This window comes from Lutjanus erythropterus, chromosome 19 (genome assembly GCF_056507025.1).
Source record: "Lutjanus erythropterus isolate fLutEry1 chromosome 19, fLutEry1.hap2, whole genome shotgun sequence".
NCBI classification, from domain to species: domain Eukaryota; kingdom Metazoa; phylum Chordata; class Actinopteri; order Lutjaniformes; family Lutjanidae; genus Lutjanus; species Lutjanus erythropterus.
Genome location: NC_139335.1, coordinates 7,477,446 through 7,498,113, shown reverse-complemented (window position 1 = coordinate 7,498,113; position 20,668 = coordinate 7,477,446). Strand labels below are relative to the sequence as shown.

At 38.6% G+C, this 20,668-nt stretch overlaps 3 protein-coding genes across 7 annotated transcripts; 1 reads left to right on the top strand and 2 right to left on the bottom strand.

The window, feature by feature from the left end:
• Positions 1-260: 260 nt before the first annotated feature.
• On the bottom strand, positions 261-6,348 carry odad4 (outer dynein arm docking complex subunit 4). The gene is made up of 11 exons (XM_084743385.1): positions 6,172-6,348; positions 5,842-5,973; positions 4,731-4,884; positions 4,508-4,569; positions 4,161-4,317; positions 2,611-2,835; positions 2,317-2,524; positions 2,150-2,236; positions 1,774-1,970; positions 901-1,001; positions 261-805 (listed from the first exon to the last, which is right to left on the bottom strand). Exons 1-11 carry the CDS (start codon positions 6,274-6,276, stop codon positions 770-772), a joined length of 1,464 nt encoding a protein of 487 aa, XP_084599511.1. The 5' UTR covers positions 6,277-6,348; the 3' UTR covers positions 261-769.
• Positions 6,349-6,663: 315 nt separating this feature from the next.
• dnajc7 (DnaJ (Hsp40) homolog, subfamily C, member 7) lies at positions 6,664-15,709 on the bottom strand. Of its 2 annotated transcripts, XM_084743378.1 has the most exons (14): positions 15,594-15,709; positions 14,094-14,182; positions 13,827-13,951; positions 13,165-13,278; positions 12,755-12,829; positions 12,524-12,642; positions 11,234-11,387; positions 10,834-10,998; positions 9,526-9,617; positions 9,311-9,384; positions 9,049-9,195; positions 8,347-8,499; positions 8,174-8,236; positions 6,664-8,070 (listed from the first exon to the last, which is right to left on the bottom strand). In XM_084743378.1, exons 1-14 carry the CDS (start codon positions 15,698-15,700, stop codon positions 8,033-8,035), a joined length of 1,515 nt encoding a protein of 504 aa, XP_084599504.1. In that variant the 5' UTR covers positions 15,701-15,709; the 3' UTR covers positions 6,664-8,032. The 2 variants fall into 2 exon arrangements, with proteins under 2 accessions (XP_084599504.1, XP_084599505.1); XM_084743379.1 differs by lacking the exon at positions 14,094-14,182 and having other exon boundaries at positions 15,594-15,674.
• nkiras2 (NFKB inhibitor interacting Ras-like 2) lies at positions 15,703-19,942 on the top strand. 4 transcript variants are annotated; one of them, XM_084743382.1, is made up of 4 exons: positions 15,703-15,768; positions 16,185-16,301; positions 17,297-17,538; positions 17,790-19,942. In XM_084743382.1, the coding sequence occupies exons 2-4, from the start codon at positions 16,208-16,210 to the stop codon at positions 18,030-18,032; spliced, it is 579 nt and encodes a 192-aa protein (XP_084599508.1). In that variant the 5' UTR covers positions 15,703-15,768; positions 16,185-16,207; the 3' UTR covers positions 18,033-19,942. The 4 variants fall into 4 exon arrangements, with proteins under 4 accessions (XP_084599508.1, XP_084599507.1, XP_084599506.1 ...); XM_084743381.1 differs by having other exon boundaries at positions 15,706-15,744; XM_084743380.1 differs by having other exon boundaries at positions 15,751-16,065.
• The last annotated feature ends 726 nt before the right edge of the window (positions 19,943-20,668 follow it).

The following is a 20,668-nucleotide window of genomic DNA, read 5'->3' as shown; positions in this document are numbered from 1 at the left end:
CCAAGGATCTTATCAAAAAAAGAAGAGGTTTTTCTTCTAAATACAATATATGTTTTTGAACATGTATATACGACTGATAACTATTTAGTACTGAACTGTGGAGTTAAGACTGTTTAACTGTTCTGTGTTCAGGATTTTTGGGGTGGACCTGATGTATGGGTTGGTGACACAACACAGCCATAGTCCCCCAACACTATATAAACAAGAACTGACTCACAAAGAACACTGCCCCTCCCACCCCCCCACCCCCAACGGTCAGTTATGAACGTACCTTTTCTCTCAGTTCAAATCAGCTGGTAGTTACTGCTCACTTCAGTCCCAACAACCACACACAGAAGAAATAAAAACATACCATCCTTCTGCAGACTGAGAAAAAACAAGCTGATTCTTCAATGAGTTGCAAGGTCACTGTCCACTGACTCAAACATGTCTGAACACGCCCAACACAGCAACCATTTTTCAGGTAGTAGTGGTATTTGACACTTGAGACGACAGAGCTGACTCTCCCCCAGTGATTCAGTGTGGAGAAAACTGCTCATCTTGTCATGATTTTGAGACCTAAATTTATATATATTTTTTTAATCTTTCAAATTTGGCTTGGTGGTTAATAAGGTTTCTGTGGTGTGACAAACTCAGAACACATTTATTGTTTAAGCACTTTTTTTGCATTCATAAAAACTCAAATCCAGTCCAATTAACTGAAGGAGATGACTTATATTGCTCTTTTTGCTCATCTCAGAAGCACCACAAATCTTGACTGAGGACATCCTCACGATGGTAGGTTTTGCTTTGTTTCATCCAGAGCCTGAAAAAAGAATGATAAATGCCAGTGATCAGAAATGTCTTTAAAAGGAACAAAATACAAGGTGAAGAGAAGAATAATGACATCAGAGAGGGGACCTTTTGGATGGCATCCGTGGCAGTGTCGTCTTCTTGCAGTTTGGCACGGGTCAAGGCTCTCTCAAAGTGGAAGACACAGGATTCAAAGTTTCCAAGTTTCACTGAAACAGAAGGGAATTTACTATCACACTGCAGGTCTGTAGTTTGTGAACAGCACTACAGAAATAAGTAATTTAAAACAGCCACTCCCAAACTTAAGAATGCTGCGGCCTGATTTGAAATCTGAAAGTCTTCTGCTGCCCACCTAAACATTTAATCACAACTCTGATCAACACACAGCACTAAGACCCGATATTTCCTTACATTTTTCTTATTTCATGAACAGAACAATTCAATGTGAATGTGGTCACATGGCAATGAGGTGTAAAGTGATGATCCATCCATATACACTTAACAATTTGTAAACTTTCATGTTTCCCTTTTAACTCTTGTCCTGCCAGTGATGAGGTATTCTGCCAAATATGATTCCCTGCCACTGACAAAATAAAGGATTTCAATATTAATGTAAGGGGTCACAAAATATGGTATAACAAGTGCTGAAACAGGTCAAATTGATGAAGAATAACACATAATTTGAATCCTATGGTTTTGTTTAATTAGCCCTGATTACCATTGTAATCTAACTATTTAATCATAAAAATATAGCAGTTTTATTTACAATAAATGTAAAACTTAATTTATTTTGAATGAGCGCTTGTGGCTCACTGCAGTACCTTCACAGCCCACTAGGGGGCTGCAGCTCACATTTTGGGAATCACCAGGTTAAAAGGTTAAATATGAAGCAAATGAGCAGAGATGAAGTGACTGATTTTGTAAACATCAGAAAATGTCTAATTATATTAATTCAAAAACAAAAAACAGGTAAGTAGTTACATTCTGATTGTGCCACCAAAACATCTGCATGGATCTTCCATTTCTCATGTGCAATTTCATCAGCCGCTTCAACTGTTCGCACGCCATACTCCCGGGCTTCTTCATGGCGATTAAGTTCCAGGTAACACCAACCGATCTCATGAAACAACCAGGTCCTCTCCAGACCGCCACGGACCAAGGGAATCTTCTTCTCCCAGCTGAATTGAAAACATACAGAGGACAGAAAAAAAAAAAACCAGTCACCAGCAAACTACTCTTAAGTACTCACTGTAAAACAAAGCTTGTTGAGAAGATTACTGTCAAAATAACATATTTTGCAAAGGACAACAATATCATTTATTACACAAGTGCAGCTGTTATTTCATTATTTACTTACAACTCAATAGCCTGTGAGAACTGTCCAATTTGGGCATAAATCCGCCCAATGTTTTCTAGGGCCCTGGACATTGCATCTAGGAGTTTGCTGTTGATAAGAAAGATTACTCTTGATTTGTTTTTTAAAAACACATTCATGCCTATTATTTATTTTTTTCAAATTCTCACCACTGTTTTGCCAACTCCAAGTCTTTTTGATGATGGTCTAATGCTTTGTCCATGTCTCCCAGGTCCACCAAGGCATTTCCGATACAACTGTGCAGGTTGCACAAAACCTCTTTCTTATTAGGCACCTCCTTCTCTGACCATCCCTGCACTATCTTCATGACTTCCTTCGCCTTCTTCAGACTACCTTCTGCATTTCCAGATGCCAACTCTACAACAACAAACGTACAGTAAGCATTTTTTTAGGCTAAAAAGAAAAAGCAACAAGCAACAGATTCAGCCAGAAGGATGCCGTACCTGCATCAATGTCATCCAGGCTCTTCAGCAGGAACCGAGCAGGTTCAGAGGGTGTGCTGCGACGTGGCTTACCACATTTTTGCACCGTGAGCTTACACTCCTTTTCCAATGCACAGATGGGTTTCTCCTGGCTCCAGAACTCGGTGTAAGTGTCAAATTTACTCAGGCAGCTCTGGATGACGTCCTGCAGTCGTTCACCACTCTTTATCTTACCTTTCATCAACTCTGCAGATCATTGTGGAACAGTTTTAAATACAAGTCTATTAAAAGTGAAAAACATCATTGTAGGTGGGTTTAAAGGGACAGTTCACACCAAAATCAAGACTGCATATTTCTTCTCATACATGTAGTGCTATTTTTCCATGTGGAAAGTTTTGGTGTGAGTTGTTGAGTGTTGGAGATATTGGCCATATAGATGACTGCCTAATATAATAATCTAATGGGCAATTGAACAAGTATATCAGCTATTGTAATTGGCTGAGCCCATTGATGGTTGTTTTTTTTGTCATTTTATTTAGCTGATTAATTGTCTGCAGACTGACAGGCACTGCTCAGAGGCACGCTCTCATTCAGCGGTACAGTACACACCCAGGGACAATCACATTTTTGTTCTTGTTAACATGTCCGTGTGGTATTTTTCATGTGTCACAAGACAAATCAGGAGCAAAATAAGAAATAAATGCCATGCCTAAGCATTTCTTGCTTTGAAACTGCAGTGAGCAAGATCAGTTTCAAAAAACAGACCCAGTGAGGCTTCATATATGACGTCATAAACCTAAGGAACCAATCCTGATGAATGAGGGGGTGGCACTATACATATCATTAGCAGCAGGCAAGGTGTAGAGTTATATGTTACCATTTTAACATGATATATTAGACCCAAATTCTAGCTTCTAACAGAATATTTTATATTGTTTAAAACAATATACAAACAATGTCAAAACAATGTCAAACAAGGCTCTATCACTGCCATTTCTAGACTATTGATTAACAATCTTACAGTCTTACAATTTCATTTAGCAGACACTGTTACCAAAGTGATGTACATCTGAGAGCTGATACATCACAAGCAAGAATTTCGTCAGGAGAGAACAACATGAGAACTGCCATGAGGCGAAGATCAAGTCTGACGGGCTGAGGTGCCTGCAGGCAGTCCCAGACTAAACGTGGTTTGGTAGCTCGTTCCACCATTGGGTAGCCACAAACTGGAACAGTATTAATACATTTTTAATCGCTTAAAGTCTTAGTCAATTAATTATTAATCACTAACATCCCTAAAAAGAGCCCAGCTTCCATCTAGTTCTGTTATATCCAATTATAACTCCAAAACTCTGCAACTCATGTTAAAACAATCTAGATGGATAAATAGCACTACAGGCAAGAGGAAAAATAGAGTTTTTTATGATTTTGGGGTGAACTGTGCCGTTAAATAAACATACTGAAGCCACTAAATCTGCCATGAAATGAAAGATACAGAGAATCAAAAATATACTGAAGAAATGAACAGAAAGAAAAATGTAAAAAATATTATGCAGCTTAAGTGAAATGACCTTCATCTTTAAGCAGGTTTTCTAGAAATTTCTTGTCACTGTAAAACTCTCCAAGCAGTTGTCTGGTTGTCTTCTCATTCTTTGGGGCCTTGTGGGTCTGCTGTTTTTTCTTCGTCGTCAGATTCTGAATAGCAGTAATTGGCTGCACCCTCTGCAGCTGTCAGTCATTCAGAAACATAACATTTGCATCAGAAGCGAGGCCAGGGTTGAACCTCACAAGAAATAACTGCAAAATCTATGTTAAAACCAGTGCCACTAGTTAGGAGAGTGATCCTTTGTTATCAGCTCTACCTTCAGGTTTTTCAGTCAAATAGTGGTGTATTAAAGGGGAAAACAACAAGACACACCTCTTCATCCATTTGGAAAAATGATAGGTCTCCCTTAATCTCCAGTTTTACAGAAGAAGGGCCTAGAAGATGCAAGAGAGGAACAAATGGTTTAGATTTTTGGTGTGAGGAGGATTTTCACATGCTGTGACTACAATTTAGCGTAACACCTTGTCCTAACTGCATGTGACACTATTATTACTATTAGGAAAAAATACTGACAAAATAGTACTGAATTACTTACTGCCAATTGAGTTTTCTATGGCCTCCTGTGCTTTCTGGATACCCAGTCTGAACCCCTCTTTTTGTGGACGTATCTTTTGTCCTATGTGGTAAAACACCAGCGCAAATGCAAATTCTCCCATATAGTACAGTGCCTCTGCCTTCTGGTACAATCCCTGAAAAATTACAATAAAATTAATGTTTAAAACTGTCATTTCTCATAAATTCTCCCATAAGTGCAGTGGTGGAGGAAGTACCCCCCCCACCAGTTATTACAAATATATTCAAATTATGGAAATTATTGATAGGAAAAGCAGCAAGCTGTGATCATAAAATGTTTATAGATGAAATATGACTAGCAAATTAGTTGCAAATTAATTTTCTGTCAGTCGACTAACTGATAGCCTAATACTTTCAGCTGTGCTTGTATAAACTGTTGAGTAGTTTAATTTATCTTCAAAGAAACTCTTGATATGCTTTGTATGTAAAAATCTTAATTTGTAAAGTAACTAAAGCTGTCAGATAAATGTAATAACGTAATACGTGTAAGACTTTCCTCTGAGATGTTGTGCAGAAGAAGTAGAAGCAGAAGTGGCATGAAAAGAAAATACTCAGAATACCTTAAATGTGTACTTCAGTACCATACTCAAATAAAAGTCATATTCTACATTCCATAAGTGGTTGCTGACTTGAGGGCTGTTGTTACAGGCTTTTTCAAAGTCTGAGATTCTGGGTGCCCCCTAAAACAAAACTCGGAAAAAGGCAAAAATGTTTACTTCTTGATCCCATATACTTTCAACACTTGAACCAAGATAGTTTAATATTGCTGTCTTCCATAACTTCAGACCACACCAAATACATAAAAAAGATCTGTTCAAGGGCATTTAATAGTTTTCTGCCTCTGTGAAGAACAGAATAGTTACATACTGTATCTCTGAGCTATCTCGTTAACGAAATTGATTAGCAGTGAAATAACTAATATAATCCTTATATTTTTTAAATCTTAATTCACTACACCTCGCCTGACAGCCTACCATTTGAAAACATCCGATTTAGTATATAAAAACAACAATTTATTCATCTTATCGTCCTAACAGTGAAAGGCTCCAACATTACTATAACCTACTGTTTACCTCGAAATATGTCTTGTCCCCTTTGAGTGAAGCCTCTGCGTCATCTAAAGCGTCTTCAGGCTGCCCCAGATTCAGGTAACACCTGGATCGGCCAACATAGCAGGTCTTGTCATCCGGCATTAAAGTCAGTGCCTAAACGAAGACCACCACAAATCACTCCTGTGTGCTTTTGAAAATTGTACTGACAATCTCACATAAAGTACTGCAGTTCCTAAATGTTCTGTAGTTACCACTACAGGATGCTGAGCTTCAGTTTGTACAACGTGCCGTCTAGCGTTATATTTGTTATATTAGGTTTACTATGACTAGCTAACCAAGTTAACTACCTACCGTTGTGTAGCTCTCTATGGCCTTTTTATACTCTCCTTTACGGTACAGCCAATCTCCAGTGGCCTTTAGAGAGGAAAATGTACCCTTTGGTTTTTCATCTGACATGTTTAGACCTAAATTTTGTTCATAAGAACACTAGCAGACGGTTTGGTTTGACCAGTTCTGTGGTAACGTCTCCAAACTACAGTCTACATGTATCCTAGCAACCACACTAACAGCGAGAGAGGAACCCAGAATTTGCAAAAATCTCGCGAGATTTGTAGGCACTGTTTCTGTATTGTACACATTTAACAAATTGTTTTTGTAATGTGGCAGCGTTGTATTTAACATAAGATCTGCTTAAATTTAGAGACCACTCATTATAACCATTTAAGGTCTAATTAACAACAGATTCTGTCTAATTTGATATAAAGTATAGCTTGTTGCTTCTTTTTACTGCACTGTAAAATAAAGTGCGACTAATATGGCTCCAAAACTAAAGAAAATCAACAGTTTTGGGGAAACCCAGAGGAGGCCAACTTTATTGACATGGCTGGTACTTTTCAAGGGTAAAGAGAGGATGGTTTCACCATAAGGGCAAAAATAAAGAGAGTAAAGATGGGGACACTTTTCTTCATGAAGCACATCGAGAGAAAAAGACACTCATCAGGAAGTTAACTGAACATGACCAGGTTTCCATCATCACAGTGTCGCCTTACCTCCTTAGACAATAGCAAACACATATCACGTGATATTTGTTCTATTCTTAAACATATCTGTTGCATTGGGTAAAATTAGGCAGCTTGCATCACAGTCAAAAAACACACAGAGCACAATCTATTTATATGTAATATTTCATGCAGACCAAGCAAAACAATTCACTTCCTGAATTTTGTGCCAAAAGGATGCTCATAATTGGTGTCTCTTTAAAACTGTTGCGTAACAGAAAAGTGTCCTCATCTTACACAGATGGTTCTATCAGACAGCAAATTTACAATAAATATACATATCAAAATAAAAAAAATGGAAAAAAAATAATCAACTATCATCACAAATCAACACTTTACATTCCAGTAAAATGTACAATGCAACAATCTGTGAATGGCAACATCAACACAAAACCTGTGACAACAAGCGGGAGGGGGACTTGCTGGCAAAAAAGCCAGCACAGCTGTCTGCACTGCCATCTTTCTAGCGTGCTTCAGCTGTACTGTGTGTGTACGTCTAGGCTCCAGCTGTTGAGAATTAAAAAAAAATGCTCAAGTGTATCTATTGGCTTATGACAAGGAGGCAGTTTCCAGTGCGAATTCGTAGCAGCCAACTGTCTGTCTGACAGATTCTTCAAAAACGGGGGGGAGGTGCCACTTGCTCAGTGATTTTCTTCAGAAATCATTAAGCAAGTTATTAACTTTCATGCAGAGAATACCAGCTCAGCAGTAAGTTGAGAGGAGCCGGATAATAGCTTGCTCAATGCTCAGTTGCATCTCAAGAGTTTCCCCAGGATGTCACTTCCTGCATGGATCCCTAAAAGCTCTAATACAATAGCTGCACAATCTCTCCTATCTCAAAAATCGAGAGACATATTTGGACCAGGGTTGTTTAGCCATTACTGACTTGCATTCAAGTTTCATTCTGGAAAGAAGAAAACCAAATCCAAAACCAGTAACACTATCAACTCAGTCTGAGCCATCTTGGCGTCCTTGCTATACGGGCTTTAAATCGTTTGTTGCATGTGGTCATTGGGTTGCATTCATTCAGTCAATGGCATAGACAAGAGTCTGACTTGCAATCAGTCAGTCATTAAATATGGATGGTGGGTCGGGGGGTTGACATTGTTGAAAAGTCCTGATGTAGTAACTGTTAAGGTAGACGAATCCTCCAATTAACCGAACTGGAAGAAGAAATTTCCTGGTCCAGATGCTGAAACAAACAACAAACAAGTCAATAACTCATGTATTCTTTAAATATGAATGGCTGACTAACTGTAGAAAAGCATAGTTTCTCAACTTTATGCACAAAGTACCTTCAAAACTAAAACCTCCTGGGCCTCCAAAGAATGCCTTGAAAATGTTGTTGGCATCAAAATCTGGTGGAGACAAAAACAATCAATATCAGCACAGAGAGCCGCTGTTTTATAATAAGAAGGTCCTATTCACCCTTGAAACCTCCCACCCCCCAGTTTGTCCAGGTGCTGACCTCCCATGTTCATGCCGTCGTCCTCCAGATCCTGACCACTATCGTAGCGAGACTTCTTCTTTGCGTCTGAAAGCACGCTGAAAGCCTCGCCCACCTCCTTAAACTTCTTCTCCTCCTCCTTCTGAACCTCAGGACTCGCCCCGCTGTGACGGTCTGAAGGGAAGCAGAGGAAAGAGATATAAACACCACAAACGTCACTGAGCCAAGAGATAGTTGTATATAGTATTATAAAGAATTGCACAATGATTATTTTGTTGGAGGATTTTTTTGTTTAGGTTTTTTGAGCTTGTATGAGGTACTTATGGTCAGTGTGTTACCCACAGTAAAGCAAGCAAAGTGAGCTCTGATGAAGTGGCTGACAGTGCATCACCTCTGCTCTATTTCTGTCACTCTTCTCTGCTTCCATCACAGTTAGGTTTGTAGTTTGTGGTGACTTAGAGTTTACCAACTCGTTTCATAATCCATAATTCCTCACTAAAATGTTCTCCCTGTTTATTTTTGTAAGCTTCTTTTTGTTTTATCCTGTTTTTATAATGCACTCTGACTGCAAAGGAAAAAAAAGCTCACATGGAAGAATCTCCGTCGACTGAGGGGACACCAACTAATGATTTGAACATAAGACTTTCAGGGGGCAGCCATACTCTGGCTATGGATACATCATTCAGCTGCACTGCAAAAAATCTGAATTATCACTCAAAGTACCTGGGTGATGTAAAAGTGCCCGTTTGCGGTAAGCTTTCTTGATCTCCTCTTCTGTGGCATTCTTATCCACCCCAAGAACTTTGTAGTAATCTTTCCGCTTGCTTTTCTTCAACTCCAGCTGCGCATTTTTCAGGAGGTGCTTGTGTTCTAGAGAGTGAAAAAGACAAAACGGGTCGAGAAATAATAAGGGGACAATAAGGAGGAAACATCCGTGTTGAAAAGCTGTGTCAGCTCAGCCACAACAGAGGAGTTTGGTTCTCACCTTTTGTCTTCTCTGTCTGGTAAACCTTCTCATAGTCTCGCACTGCCTCTTCATACTGCTCTGTGTCCATGTAGCTGCAGCCAAATATGCACAAAAAGTGTATTACTGTTTCTTTAACTCGTTTGAACAATAGGACAAGATAATGATATCTGAAAACCAAATATATTATAACTTGCTATCTCTATTAACAACCAAGTCAGAAAACCTGGACATACCACTGTGCTCTCCGTAGATAGGCCTTGATATAGGTCTCATCCAGTTTAATGGCCTTCGTGCAGTCTTCAACGGCCTGTTCTAGTTTTTTCAGCTTTCAGGGAAAAAGAAAAAATTGTGATTATGTGAGGCAGAGTTAGAGAAAGAAAAGTAGCGGTCTCGTTCTCATAACACGACAGAAGACAGCGCAACATGGCAAATGCACAAAAAAAGAAACAAAACTTCATACTATCAGAGAGCTGGGATGAGAACGGTTATTGCCACGCTGCAGGGTGAGAACACGTTAACGGTACCTGATTATTATGCAAAAAAATGCAATGAGACTGGTTCTACATGCAGTAGATTTGAATGGAGGAACAGAGAGAGAAATCATGGTTTGGTTTTAACAAATTGGCTTCACATGGGAAACTAACCCAGGTCTCCTGTGTTTGACCCATGCATCCATTCTGACCTCCTTTGTCTTTTGCTTACCACACTTGGAAACTATGAAATTAACATACTTATTTATTTTTATATTTCTCTGGGGCTTTTATGCAGTTCATTTATAGGACAGCAGACAATATGACAGGAAAAAGGGAGAGAGAGTAGGAGAATGACACCTTTATGCACTTTATCATTAATATCCACATTACTGATGATTATTTATCAAAAACCTAAATATTTTAATATTTACCAGTAGTCATCACTATAATATTGTTGCAACATCCATTGAGGTATCTGGCCCTGGACCTAACTAAATAGTTTTGGTGCCCAAACTTAACCAAGTGCATCTTTTTTCTAAACCTAACCAAGCAGCTTTTGGCCTTAAATGTAACCACACTGTGTCCACTTCACAACAGTAGCTACGAAACAAGAAACATAGCAATGCACAGCTGCAAATTTTGCACCAATGAACAAACTCTATTCTTAGCATGTCCTCAGCCCTCTGTTCTCAGCAATAGACATACCTCAACCTATGATTAAATGAGGGTGTATGTGTGTTATGAATGGATGATGACTTGTATGTGATTATATCAATATATGACTACAACAAGCAGAGGATTCAGCTACCGACATCAAGACTATCTCGGTCCCACATCATGTCAAATGCATAGTTCTCTTCATGTAACACACAAGTCGCTTCCTCTATCCTATTTCCTTTGTTTCCACCTTTCCTGTATTTTGTCAGTGTTGTAGCAATATTTGCTGACCTGTTGTCAAAGACAAAGTGCCCAGAAAATGGATTTGGATACATTCTACAGTTGACCACCCAAAACAATTTATCAGATGTTGATGGAACCAGTGGTGCATCTGCTGTATATATTCCTCACCTTAGATCCAACAGTGGCCCTATTACAGTACAGCTTGGCGTTGGTCTTGATGTTGTTGGGGTCTATTGTTAGTGCCTCAGAGTACAGCTCATAAGCTGCCTCAAAGTTTCCTTCCTTGAATGCCTTGTTCCCCTCCTCCTTCTTGGCTTTTAGTGCTTTGGCATTCTGGAAAGATAACGTATAGGAAAACCTTAAAAGCTCCTCTGGCTGACATTAACAGTAATGTCAACCACACTTAAGATGAATGAGAAAACACCACAATCTTTTATTTTATCAATTTTTCTAAGCTAACAGTCACTTTTGGAGGAAAACATAATTTATAATTTTGTAATGGTCATATTTAAAGGTATTAACAAAAAAGTTGGTTTGATTTATGAAACTCTTGTACTGAATTACTCACTCTGCATGCAAGCCGAGCCTTGTCATGGTCAGGAGCCATACGCAGAGCCTGGACAAAGAACTGGACAGCCTTGTCAATGCAGTCCTCATAGTACAGACAAAGACCGCGCACGTACAGCGCATCTGCATTAGTGGAGTCCATTCGCAGAATATCACTAAATTGGAGCAAATAGTTAACATTAATGTTAAAATGAAGCATATATATTGTACAAAACAGAAACAAGACTGAAATGACAGCAAAAATAGCCACTACACTTTGTATCATCATCTAAGTTTTAGTTCACACCTGGACACTACAGTTTACTGTGTGAATCAAGGCTTCCCTTCAGTGATGAGACAGTAAGGCAGGCAGCAACTGACAGTAAAAGCCAGGACAGACATATCAGTAATGGAAGGAGAACACCAACCAAAGTTATTCATTTCCTGCTTCAAAATGTGAGAATGTCTTTCCACATCTCTCTGTAAACAGAACAAGTGCCATGCAGTTCCTGAAGGCACTCCCCAGAGACGCATAATTTTCAAGGCAAATGAGATGTAAAAGATTAAACGGCTCAGTAAATAATAGTTAACCTTGTGCAGTCAGTGTCTGAAATTTAAGATCTTAATTTTTATATTGGTTCTTTCAAGTCATATCATGATATTCCCATTTCTACAGAGCTCTGGTATACAGTTGGAATGGTGCTAAATATAAGGAGTGATAAATTATCTGCTGATAATATGAAATTTCTATTATACTTATTATTCTGAAAATGAAATTATAGGTGATAGACATCAGCTATATCAATATCTGACTTGACAGATTATGCCCAAACATTTCATTTGAATTCTTAGGTAAAATGCTCTATGAAACCAAAGTATATGTTTTTTGATAGAACTATAGCAACTCTTGTTAGGTCAGAGCTATGGAATATTAAATAATCACTTTTTGCTCTCAACATCTGATCCTTTCCTTCCCCTTAAATGTGCATAAACTACAGGTTATATGAACTTGTTTTTTTTTAAAATACAAAAATATGCAATTATTGGTTATCTCATCCGTATCAGCCATGAGAAGCAGGTAATTATTGGTTGCTGTATCGACTGAAAAAAATCCATATTGTGCATTCCTAATGTTTAGGATTACTCATTTGTTGAGGCTGGCATTTTGCTAATACGTCAGAATGAGAACTGTTTTGAGTTGGTATGACATACACACACCAGTGTTTGCTTTCACCCTGCCCTCAATGTGACAAATACCAATAATGTCAAAGCATTAAGTGAATCAAAGTATTAATCCAATATGCTGTCTAACCTGGCTACAGACTGAGCCTCAGGGTAGCGTCCCAGCAGCGCTAAGCACTCTGCCTTCAGTATCTTGAACCGGTGACAGGCTGAGGCAGACTCCAAGGCACGGTCCATGCAAAAAACAACCTAAACACAAAAACAGCACACTTGTAGTCTGTGTTCTTTGACATGTCTGTTATTGGTGACATGCCATACTACTGACAAAATGAACTAAGAGTGTAATTACTGTGTGGCTTACCATCCGGAAGTCTCTCTTCTCAAATCCAATCTCTGCCATTCTCTCATATTCAAGGATGGATTCTGCATTCTTCACCTGACAAAGGAATTTTTGGTATTCAGTAAAAATGTCAAAGACCCGTAGTAGGCAATTTATTTCTCTGTAGCTACCACTGGCCTCTCTTGTGTGTCATGTGTAGTGCTTGTAAAAACCAGGTCAATGCAAGCAGCAGTACTCTGTGAACAACACTAAAATTTGCCTCCTGGCTTTCTCACTGAGAATTAACAGTAACTCTGGTTGATCTCCCCTTAAACCGCTCAGTACCAGACTTTTTCACTTTATTTACACTCGCTTGGCCAAAAGCTTATCTGATAGTGGATAATCATGTCCAAGTTGTCAGATCATGCTCTCTCAAACTGAGGCTGACTCACCTCCTGCTGGGCCTGGCTGTTGTCTGGCTCAAGCTCCAGAACCTTCTGGAAACAGCGGCTGGCAGCCATTGCATTGCCAAGAGACAGGTGGCACTTCCCCTCTCGCAGATGACCCTGTGGGTGAAAGACAGACAGTTCACAGACTGAAGTGAATTCCCACCCTTGCTGAAATCAGTTGGGCACTGTGTATGGGTGGGACAATTAAAAAAAAAAAAGAAAAAGATTATCTGAAGTACTGTGACTCTTTTAATGACTCCTGAGTTGATTTTTGGATTGCTTAATCGATTTTTAAATTATTAGTAGTCAATTTGCTCGATGCTAACACATAATGGGATTTTCTTTTAACACAGTAACAGAAATTAACATTTTTTTTAATCAAAAAAATACAGTCAAAATGATTAATCACTCATCAAAATAGCTGCGAGTTAATTTAATAGTGAATTAATAATCGATTAATCGTTGCAGCTCCAGTAGGAAACCTTATAATTACACATTGTTATTTGGATAAATCTGCATAAAATTGCATAAATTTGCATTACCAGTGGAGGCAGGAACACGCTGTGTATATACGGGAAAATAAAATAATAAAGTAACACCCAGAACACAAAAAACTTTCTTCCCCTTTAGAATGTAACATTTAATGTCTGTTTGACACAACTTGCCTTCATGAAGGAGTTATCTAGTCGCACTGCCTGCTGGGAATCCTCTAAAGCCTCTCTGTACCGACACAACATCATTAGCGTGGCCGCCCGGTTTCCATAGTAACTTGCATTCTTCGGACACATGTCTGTTTGAAAAGACAAGTTGTTAATATCATATCAAGGACAGACAGACAGAATTCAAACTTTTATTTCTTATCCAAAAAGAAAAATCAACATCACCCCATCAACTAACAGGAAAACTGACCCAGATTATTTAGGTATAATTACCTATGGCCTTGGTGTAATAATTGAATGCTTCTGCATAATCCTTCTTGATATAAAAGGCATTCCCTTGCTCTTTGAAACCTTCCGCTTCCCTGTGTAAAGGTGGGCAGTAAGACAGAAAGGAAGGTTAAAACCAAAATTTGCAGACAGATGAATGCAGTTTTATACAGAGCATGACTGTACTATACTTTGGACTGGGTATCTGTACTCATTGCCTTAAGGTATAAATTGAAATAACCCAGTTCCAAGTAGTATTGAAGCTTCTCCAGTCAAACAATACCAGCATTCAATCCTTTTAGTACCTAGATCTGGGAAAAACATGGCTATTTATATGACTTGACTTGCAGCCAATCTCTGTAAGTATTCTTCCTAAAGAAGATCCTTTTCAAACATGTACAGAATGAAGTACTCCTTTGGTATAGGTATCGCTTTATGGGTACTGGTATTGTAAGTTTCTGAATGATAGCCAGCACTAACTATACTTATTTAAGATAAGATTAGATAAGATCAGATAAAATAATCCTTAATTAGTCCAACAGAGACATGTTAAGTGTTACTGCTGTGAAGTGTATAAGTAAACAAGCAACATAAACAAAAGGTAAAATACAAAAGGATCAATATAAGAGGATCGTCCGACATCAAATTTCACTATCATGGCAGGTTTTTCAGCTATACCGACCAGGCCTAAATGACAACACACCTAAGTTTAATACTGGTATTGCACAGCATGAAATCAAACTATACCTGCGTGAATACTGCTATTGCACAGTCAGGATACATTAATAATGCAGTCAGTTAAGGAGTGTGCTGTATAAATATCGATTATTATTGTTGTTATTGTTTTTATAATTATTAGATAGGTTTGTTTTACAAATGACTTCATAAACATTATTGTTTAAAATTCACACGCGTGTAAAGTGGGCTTGTCCAGGACAGTAGTTAAGTGTGCATCTTGCTGGCCCGAGTTAGCTAAACATAGAAAGAGCCAAACTAGCAGGGGCAGAAGTGTCTACTCCAATCAAGCACGTAGCTATTTTGTGAAGCGGACTGCGTGCAGAGCCAGGAATATATGACACCATGCTGTGGGCCACTGCCATGACTTTTTTTGGAAGCCTTTCATGTTTTACATCACGACCACACAGTGAGTGAATGGTGCCATTAACTAACATGAACTTAGTTCGCCAGCTAACGTTAATGTCACACTTTGAATATATCAATAATGTGAATGCACTACTCCTGGCCCAGTCAACTTTTAACACTCGACAGACAACGACAGTTGTATATAGAAATCACAATGTGGCTGACTGCAGCCTAGAAATCCAGCACAGGAGCTAGCTAACAGGAGGACAAGCAAGCTAAACACGGCAGCGCGCTACTTAGCTTTCATTGTACGACGAGAAAATCACAATGGCAACGACTTGTGAGTACACAAGTCAATATGAGACTTCATTACAGACGCAATTCAACCGCTGACAACACAGACTTAATTTGTATTAACGTTACCTTTCTAATTCTTCGTCGCTGAGCATTTCCATGTCAGGGTCCATATTCACAGCATCACAGCTCTCCGTCGCCATTTTGCCGTCAATGAGGAGGGGGCGGGGTTTCATATTGCGGGAGTTACGTACACTGTAAACAGGAAGTAGTCAGCTAGGTAAGGAAAGCTGCTCGCTTGCAAGTATAAATTATTCTCATACTGACTACATATTTACCCACAGCTAAGCAATATCAGCGCATATGTTTTTGAGGACATGAGTTTTAACCGTCTTAGTCAGTTTCAGGTATTATTAGTCAGTTGGTATGCGAAATCGCGGCTCTGTATCTCACCGAAAGCTAATGCTAAGCTATCTCTATTTCTTACTATAGAGACGTTAGCATTGCCTACTCAGCTAGCTACTGTTATCTGGAAAACGTACGTTTTTTCATAAATCTTCATATTTATAATGTGTTTAACAATAACAGATTCAGATGAAATGTAAGCAACGTTATCAAAACGCATGTGCGGTACTGTGCTATGTTATGTTATGCCACTGTAACGTGAATAAAGCGTTTGATTCAACAGTTTTTCATCTGTGTATTTTCTCCGAAAAACAGATTTTCTGACCTGCGAGTGAGTCATGGGCAAAAGCTGTAAAGTGGTCGTGTGTGGCCAGGGTGCAGTTGGTAAAACGGCTGTTTTGGAACAACTGCTGTATGCCAATCATGTGGCAGGTATACGTTTTGTTATATAATAATACTATCTGTGTATACATGTAAATATAGTAATGTAAAACGTTACATGTTTTTGAATTGATTAGTTCCATGAGTTAATGCTACTACTGAGCAGCCTTTGGTGCATTGTGCATACAGTTGTCATTAGTGTGTTACAGGTTTCTTATTCTCTGTGTAATTACTGACATTACATGTTTAAAATGTTTGATAGCCATTAGTGGTACATTTAAAGGCATTAGAGTTTTCTGAAAAACAATTCTGATTTGGGCCACTTTCCTAAATCAGGTACAGGTCTTTTTTTTTTGCAGTGCGACCTCAGTATGAACAGTCATATGACATTCATGTCATGTTACGTCATTCATGTGACTTTTATGGCTGAAGTGTCTTGCTGCGAGACTCTTGTGGAGAGGTGGAGACAGATGTAGTTAAAAAAGTTGACACCCTGGAATTGTCAGTTCATGAATTTGCTGACTTCCGCTGCACATCAACTTAAAAATGAAACAATAAATGCTGACTTTAATGGCCTCCATATTCACTTTCATAAGACAGTGTGCTGCATATGAAGTCTGTGTTATTGGTCTTTTGTGCATGCACTGTAATCTGATTTTGGCTGCTGCTTCATGTTCACTCTGGCACTTAAAGGAGCAGCCAGAACTTACTGTGAACAGCTGATAGCATAAGATAACACACTGGGTGACACAGACCTAGTGATAAGACCCTAGAAGAATAAAATACCATGACAGGGTCTTTTCAAGTTTTGTGAATTCATATTATACATCTTACTACATGCCAGTTTCTATTGTTAACTTGGAATTAAATATTATGGAACTTATATCACTATTACTGACATGATACACCCTGTCATACACAGTGTATTGCTATTTGTTTCAAGTAAGGGCATATAAAATTGCTCAAAATATATTAATTTCAAGTAATTGTCTTAAAAGTTGCACAGTATATCACACCATATACACTTGTCTTTGTTTCACTGATAGGTTCAGAGCCCATGGAGACCCTGGAGGATATCTACATTGGATCCATAGAAACTGACCGTGGCACACGAGAACAGGTCCGCTTCTATGACACCCGCGGTCTCCGGGATGGAATGGAGTTTCCTCGACATTACTACACTTTTGCAGATGGTTTTGTACTTGTCTACAGCATTGACAGTAAGGAGTCTTTTAAGCGGATGGAGGCCCTCAAGAAGGACATTGACCGTCACAGAGACAAGAAAGAGGTGAGGACTGAACCCATTTATGTGCTTGGGAGGCTGGGATAATTAAATGGGATCAATCTAGGGAACTCAGAACAGTTTTACTAAATCAATCTACAGATTAATTGACAGTGAAAAGAATTCTATTATAATTGCACCTTGCAGCTGGAAAATTACTTCGCAAAAGATATAGGAACCCTCCCTGTGTAAATTATCCATTTGGATGTTGTTTCCTCACACCGGCATGGGGCTAACGCGATGATCCTGATCCACAGGTGACCATTGTTGTTCTGGGTAACAAGCTGGACAAGCAGGACGAGAGGAGAGTTGACTCTAACATGGCCCAGAACTGGGCGAAAAACGAGAAGGTGCGTCTGTGGGAGGTGTCTGTGGTGGACCGGCGCACGCTCATCGAGCCCTTTGTCTACCTGGCTAGTAAAATGACCCAGCCACAGAGCAAGTCCACTTTCCCACTCAGTCGTAACAAGAATAAGGGCAGCGGGTCTACAGACAGCTGAATGACCAGACCTCATGATGTCATGTTAAAGAGGGAGGAAAAAGGGAGAAGTGGTGTGTCAAAGGGAACTCTGTTTTGCTAAAGAAACATTTTGATATTATGAAGGATTGAGGTAGTAGGAGTTGGTTTGAATGTTGAGAAATGATGGTGAGAGAAAAGGCAGGATGATTGTATGTATATTTATATACAGTGAGTACTGTTGGTGTTGGTATAGCATCCATATTTGATGTTTTGGAGAAATAATTATACTTTTCTTATAACTGAGTGAACTTGCTGATCTTTTGCCATATTAGCCAAAAAAATGAAGGATGCAAAGTGTTTTTGTTTGTATTTGCCATTTTTTTTAGGTTGGATCATGGTCAAACTATTCATCCACATTCTTTACAGTTACAGTTGTGAACATAAACATATTTAGACCTACATGATATCATTTTTGAACTACTGACAATCAACATTTTGATCTCAGTTTATACTTAAACAAAGTTTTAAAGGGATAATTAACCCAAGTCAAAAGAACACATTTCCCCCTGGCCTGTAGTGCTTTTTATCCATCTAGATTATTTTGGTGTGAGTTGCAGAGTTTTAAAAACTTCAAAGCCATTTCTCTTTCCAAGAATCTTGACCTGGTTGCTCAAGATAATCCACAGACCTTGTTGTGAGCAGTTTCATGGAGGACTTACTTTTTTTCTTTGGTAGAATATATCCGAATCTTTCTCTATCATTATCTTTAAGATATGCCTTTATTTTAGAATTCCAATGGCATGTCTGTGTCATTTTAAGAGCTGACATAAATGGACACGATATCAACAAACATCGTGTTCATTTGTATCGTAACGGGGTCATGATTTTTGTAAGGAGACACGTGTTTTTTAATTTTTCAAATGCATGTCTTGGTGCTTCGAGCATCACAAGCAGAGTGCAATTTACTCCCATTATATTGGAGAGAAGGCAGACATCTTCATAATCCATATGTCCCCAAAACTCAGCAATTCTAGATGGATAAATATCACTACAGTCTAGAGAAAAATATGATTTATTTTTTGATTTAGGGGTTAACTGAGTTTTAAGATATCAGGCTAATGGTGCTCACTGTATAGATAAATTAGGACCTAGCACACGTGTACAACGGCTACTATTTTATTTACATGTGCACTACATGTACACCGACTGAATCAGGAATGGCAGCAGACACTCATGTTTCCTAATTATTGCATCACACAACTGCTGTAAAAGAAATGATGGGTGAAGGGATTGTATTGATACATTATTGATGATATACAGTTACTGTGCAAATCTGGATATTTGTTACACTGTATTTGTTCCTTGCTGAGATTTGCTGTTGGACGTTGTAGAGTGAATGATTGACATTCCTTACCACATATTGCCTTCTGTATTAGAAATTTGAATATGAGATGAAAGATGTTCAGATGAAAGACAGTTTCTGCAGGCTCAGGTGCTACTTTTTTCTGGTTGGGACACATGAAACACAGAGCACTCTTCATAGGAAAACGCTGAAGCATAAACAACATGACCCATCACAATCAGTTACTGCTGAAGTTGAAACTGGTGTATATTTTTTGTCATTAGCCCACCATTGAGCTGTTTATTCAGAGTGCAACATGAGTCAAATTATGTGCAGCTTTTACTTTTTGTGTAATTGAAAAGGGGACATTTGTTGATATTGTCTTGAATATTCACGTGTTTGTGCCAGAGTCTATCAACACTATGTATCATACATGCAACTTTTGTTGTGAATATCAAGGTTTTATGTATTAATATACATTAAATGTGTTCACTTGATATTTGTTTGCATGTTTTGTAAACAAATTAAATCTTTTTTTCTGTGCCTAACCAGACTTTTTTTGTTTTGTGCTGAAATTAATGAAGAAATTAAACACAGCACAGCTTTTATTTAATTGTGTAAATGTGAAACTGTTAAGGCACCACAGCAGTACATCCCTTCGAGTTGTGACCTAACTAGGACAAATTTGGTGAATCATCAGATTTCTAACCTCCTCACATTGGAAAGGCAAGAAACAGTTGGGGGTTTAATGGCCGAAAACCTCACATCCAACTTAAAGGGAAAATTTTGCACTTTTCATGTGTTTTCAATCAGTGTTGATGGTAAATATAGCCATGCAGCAGTGCCTACGTGTACCAGAATGCATTGTGGGGGTGAGCTGCCCAAAATATAGCGTTAGAAGACAGAAATACTCATTTTGCATGCCAAATAGCTACACAGAGGAGGAGTCTGGAAAGCTTAAATCCAGTGGATGCAGGGAGAACTAAAGACTTTGTAGCAGGAAAACTCGCTTTGTTGCTTCAATTTATTACATTTTCCATCAGTACAAACAGGACAGCTACATGAAAAGAGCAGAATTTCACCCTTAAGTGAGCATTTCTGTCATTAAATCTCGACAGTTTCTTGTCTTTCACATTTGATTCATTTTCTCTTAAAAGTTAAAATAAACCCAACCCCAGTCACTGACAGGCAGTTTACATTGCAGTGTGTTTCATGACCAGCAGATGTCTCTGATCTTCCAGCTAAACAAGGAGGACATTCTCATTGTGCTTCGTTTTAAGGGTAATATCAATGTGTTCACAGATCAGTAACCTTAGGATCCCTGACTGTAACTT

Bases quoted from the DNA above. Each gene is read 5' to 3' on its own strand.
- odad4 (XM_084743385.1), bottom strand. From the start codon at position 6,276: ATGTCAGATGAAAAACCAAAGGGTACATTTTCCTCTCTAAAGGCCACT. The intron at 2,237-2,316 runs GTGAGAATTTGA...TCTTATCAACAG, and splicing joins TTGGAGTTGGCAAAACAGTG to CAAACTCCTAGATGCAATGT. The intron at 1,002-1,773 runs GTAACTACTTAC...CTTCTGTTTCAG, and splicing joins TTTGGTGGCACAATCAGAAT to TGAAACTTGGAAACTTTGAA.
- dnajc7 (XM_084743378.1), bottom strand. From the start codon at position 15,700: ATGAAACCCCGCCCCCTCCTCATTGACGGCAAAATGGCGACGGAGAGC. The intron at 11,388-12,523 runs GTTAGACAGCAT...GCTCCAATTTAG, and splicing joins GAGGCTCAGTCTGTAGCCAG to TGATATTCTGCGAATGGACT. The intron at 8,500-9,048 runs GTACTTTGAGTG...GCTTCCCTTCAG, and splicing joins GGCACTTTTACATCACCCAG to ACCGTCACAGCGGGGCGAGT.
- nkiras2 (XM_084743382.1), top strand. From the start codon at position 16,208: ATGGGCAAAAGCTGTAAAGTGGTCGTGTGTGGCCAGGGTGCAGTTGGT. The intron at 16,302-17,296 runs GTATACGTTTTG...TTTCACTGATAG, and splicing joins GTATGCCAATCATGTGGCAG to GTTCAGAGCCCATGGAGACC. The intron at 17,539-17,789 runs GTGAGGACTGAA...CCTGATCCACAG, and splicing joins GTCACAGAGACAAGAAAGAG to GTGACCATTGTTGTTCTGGG.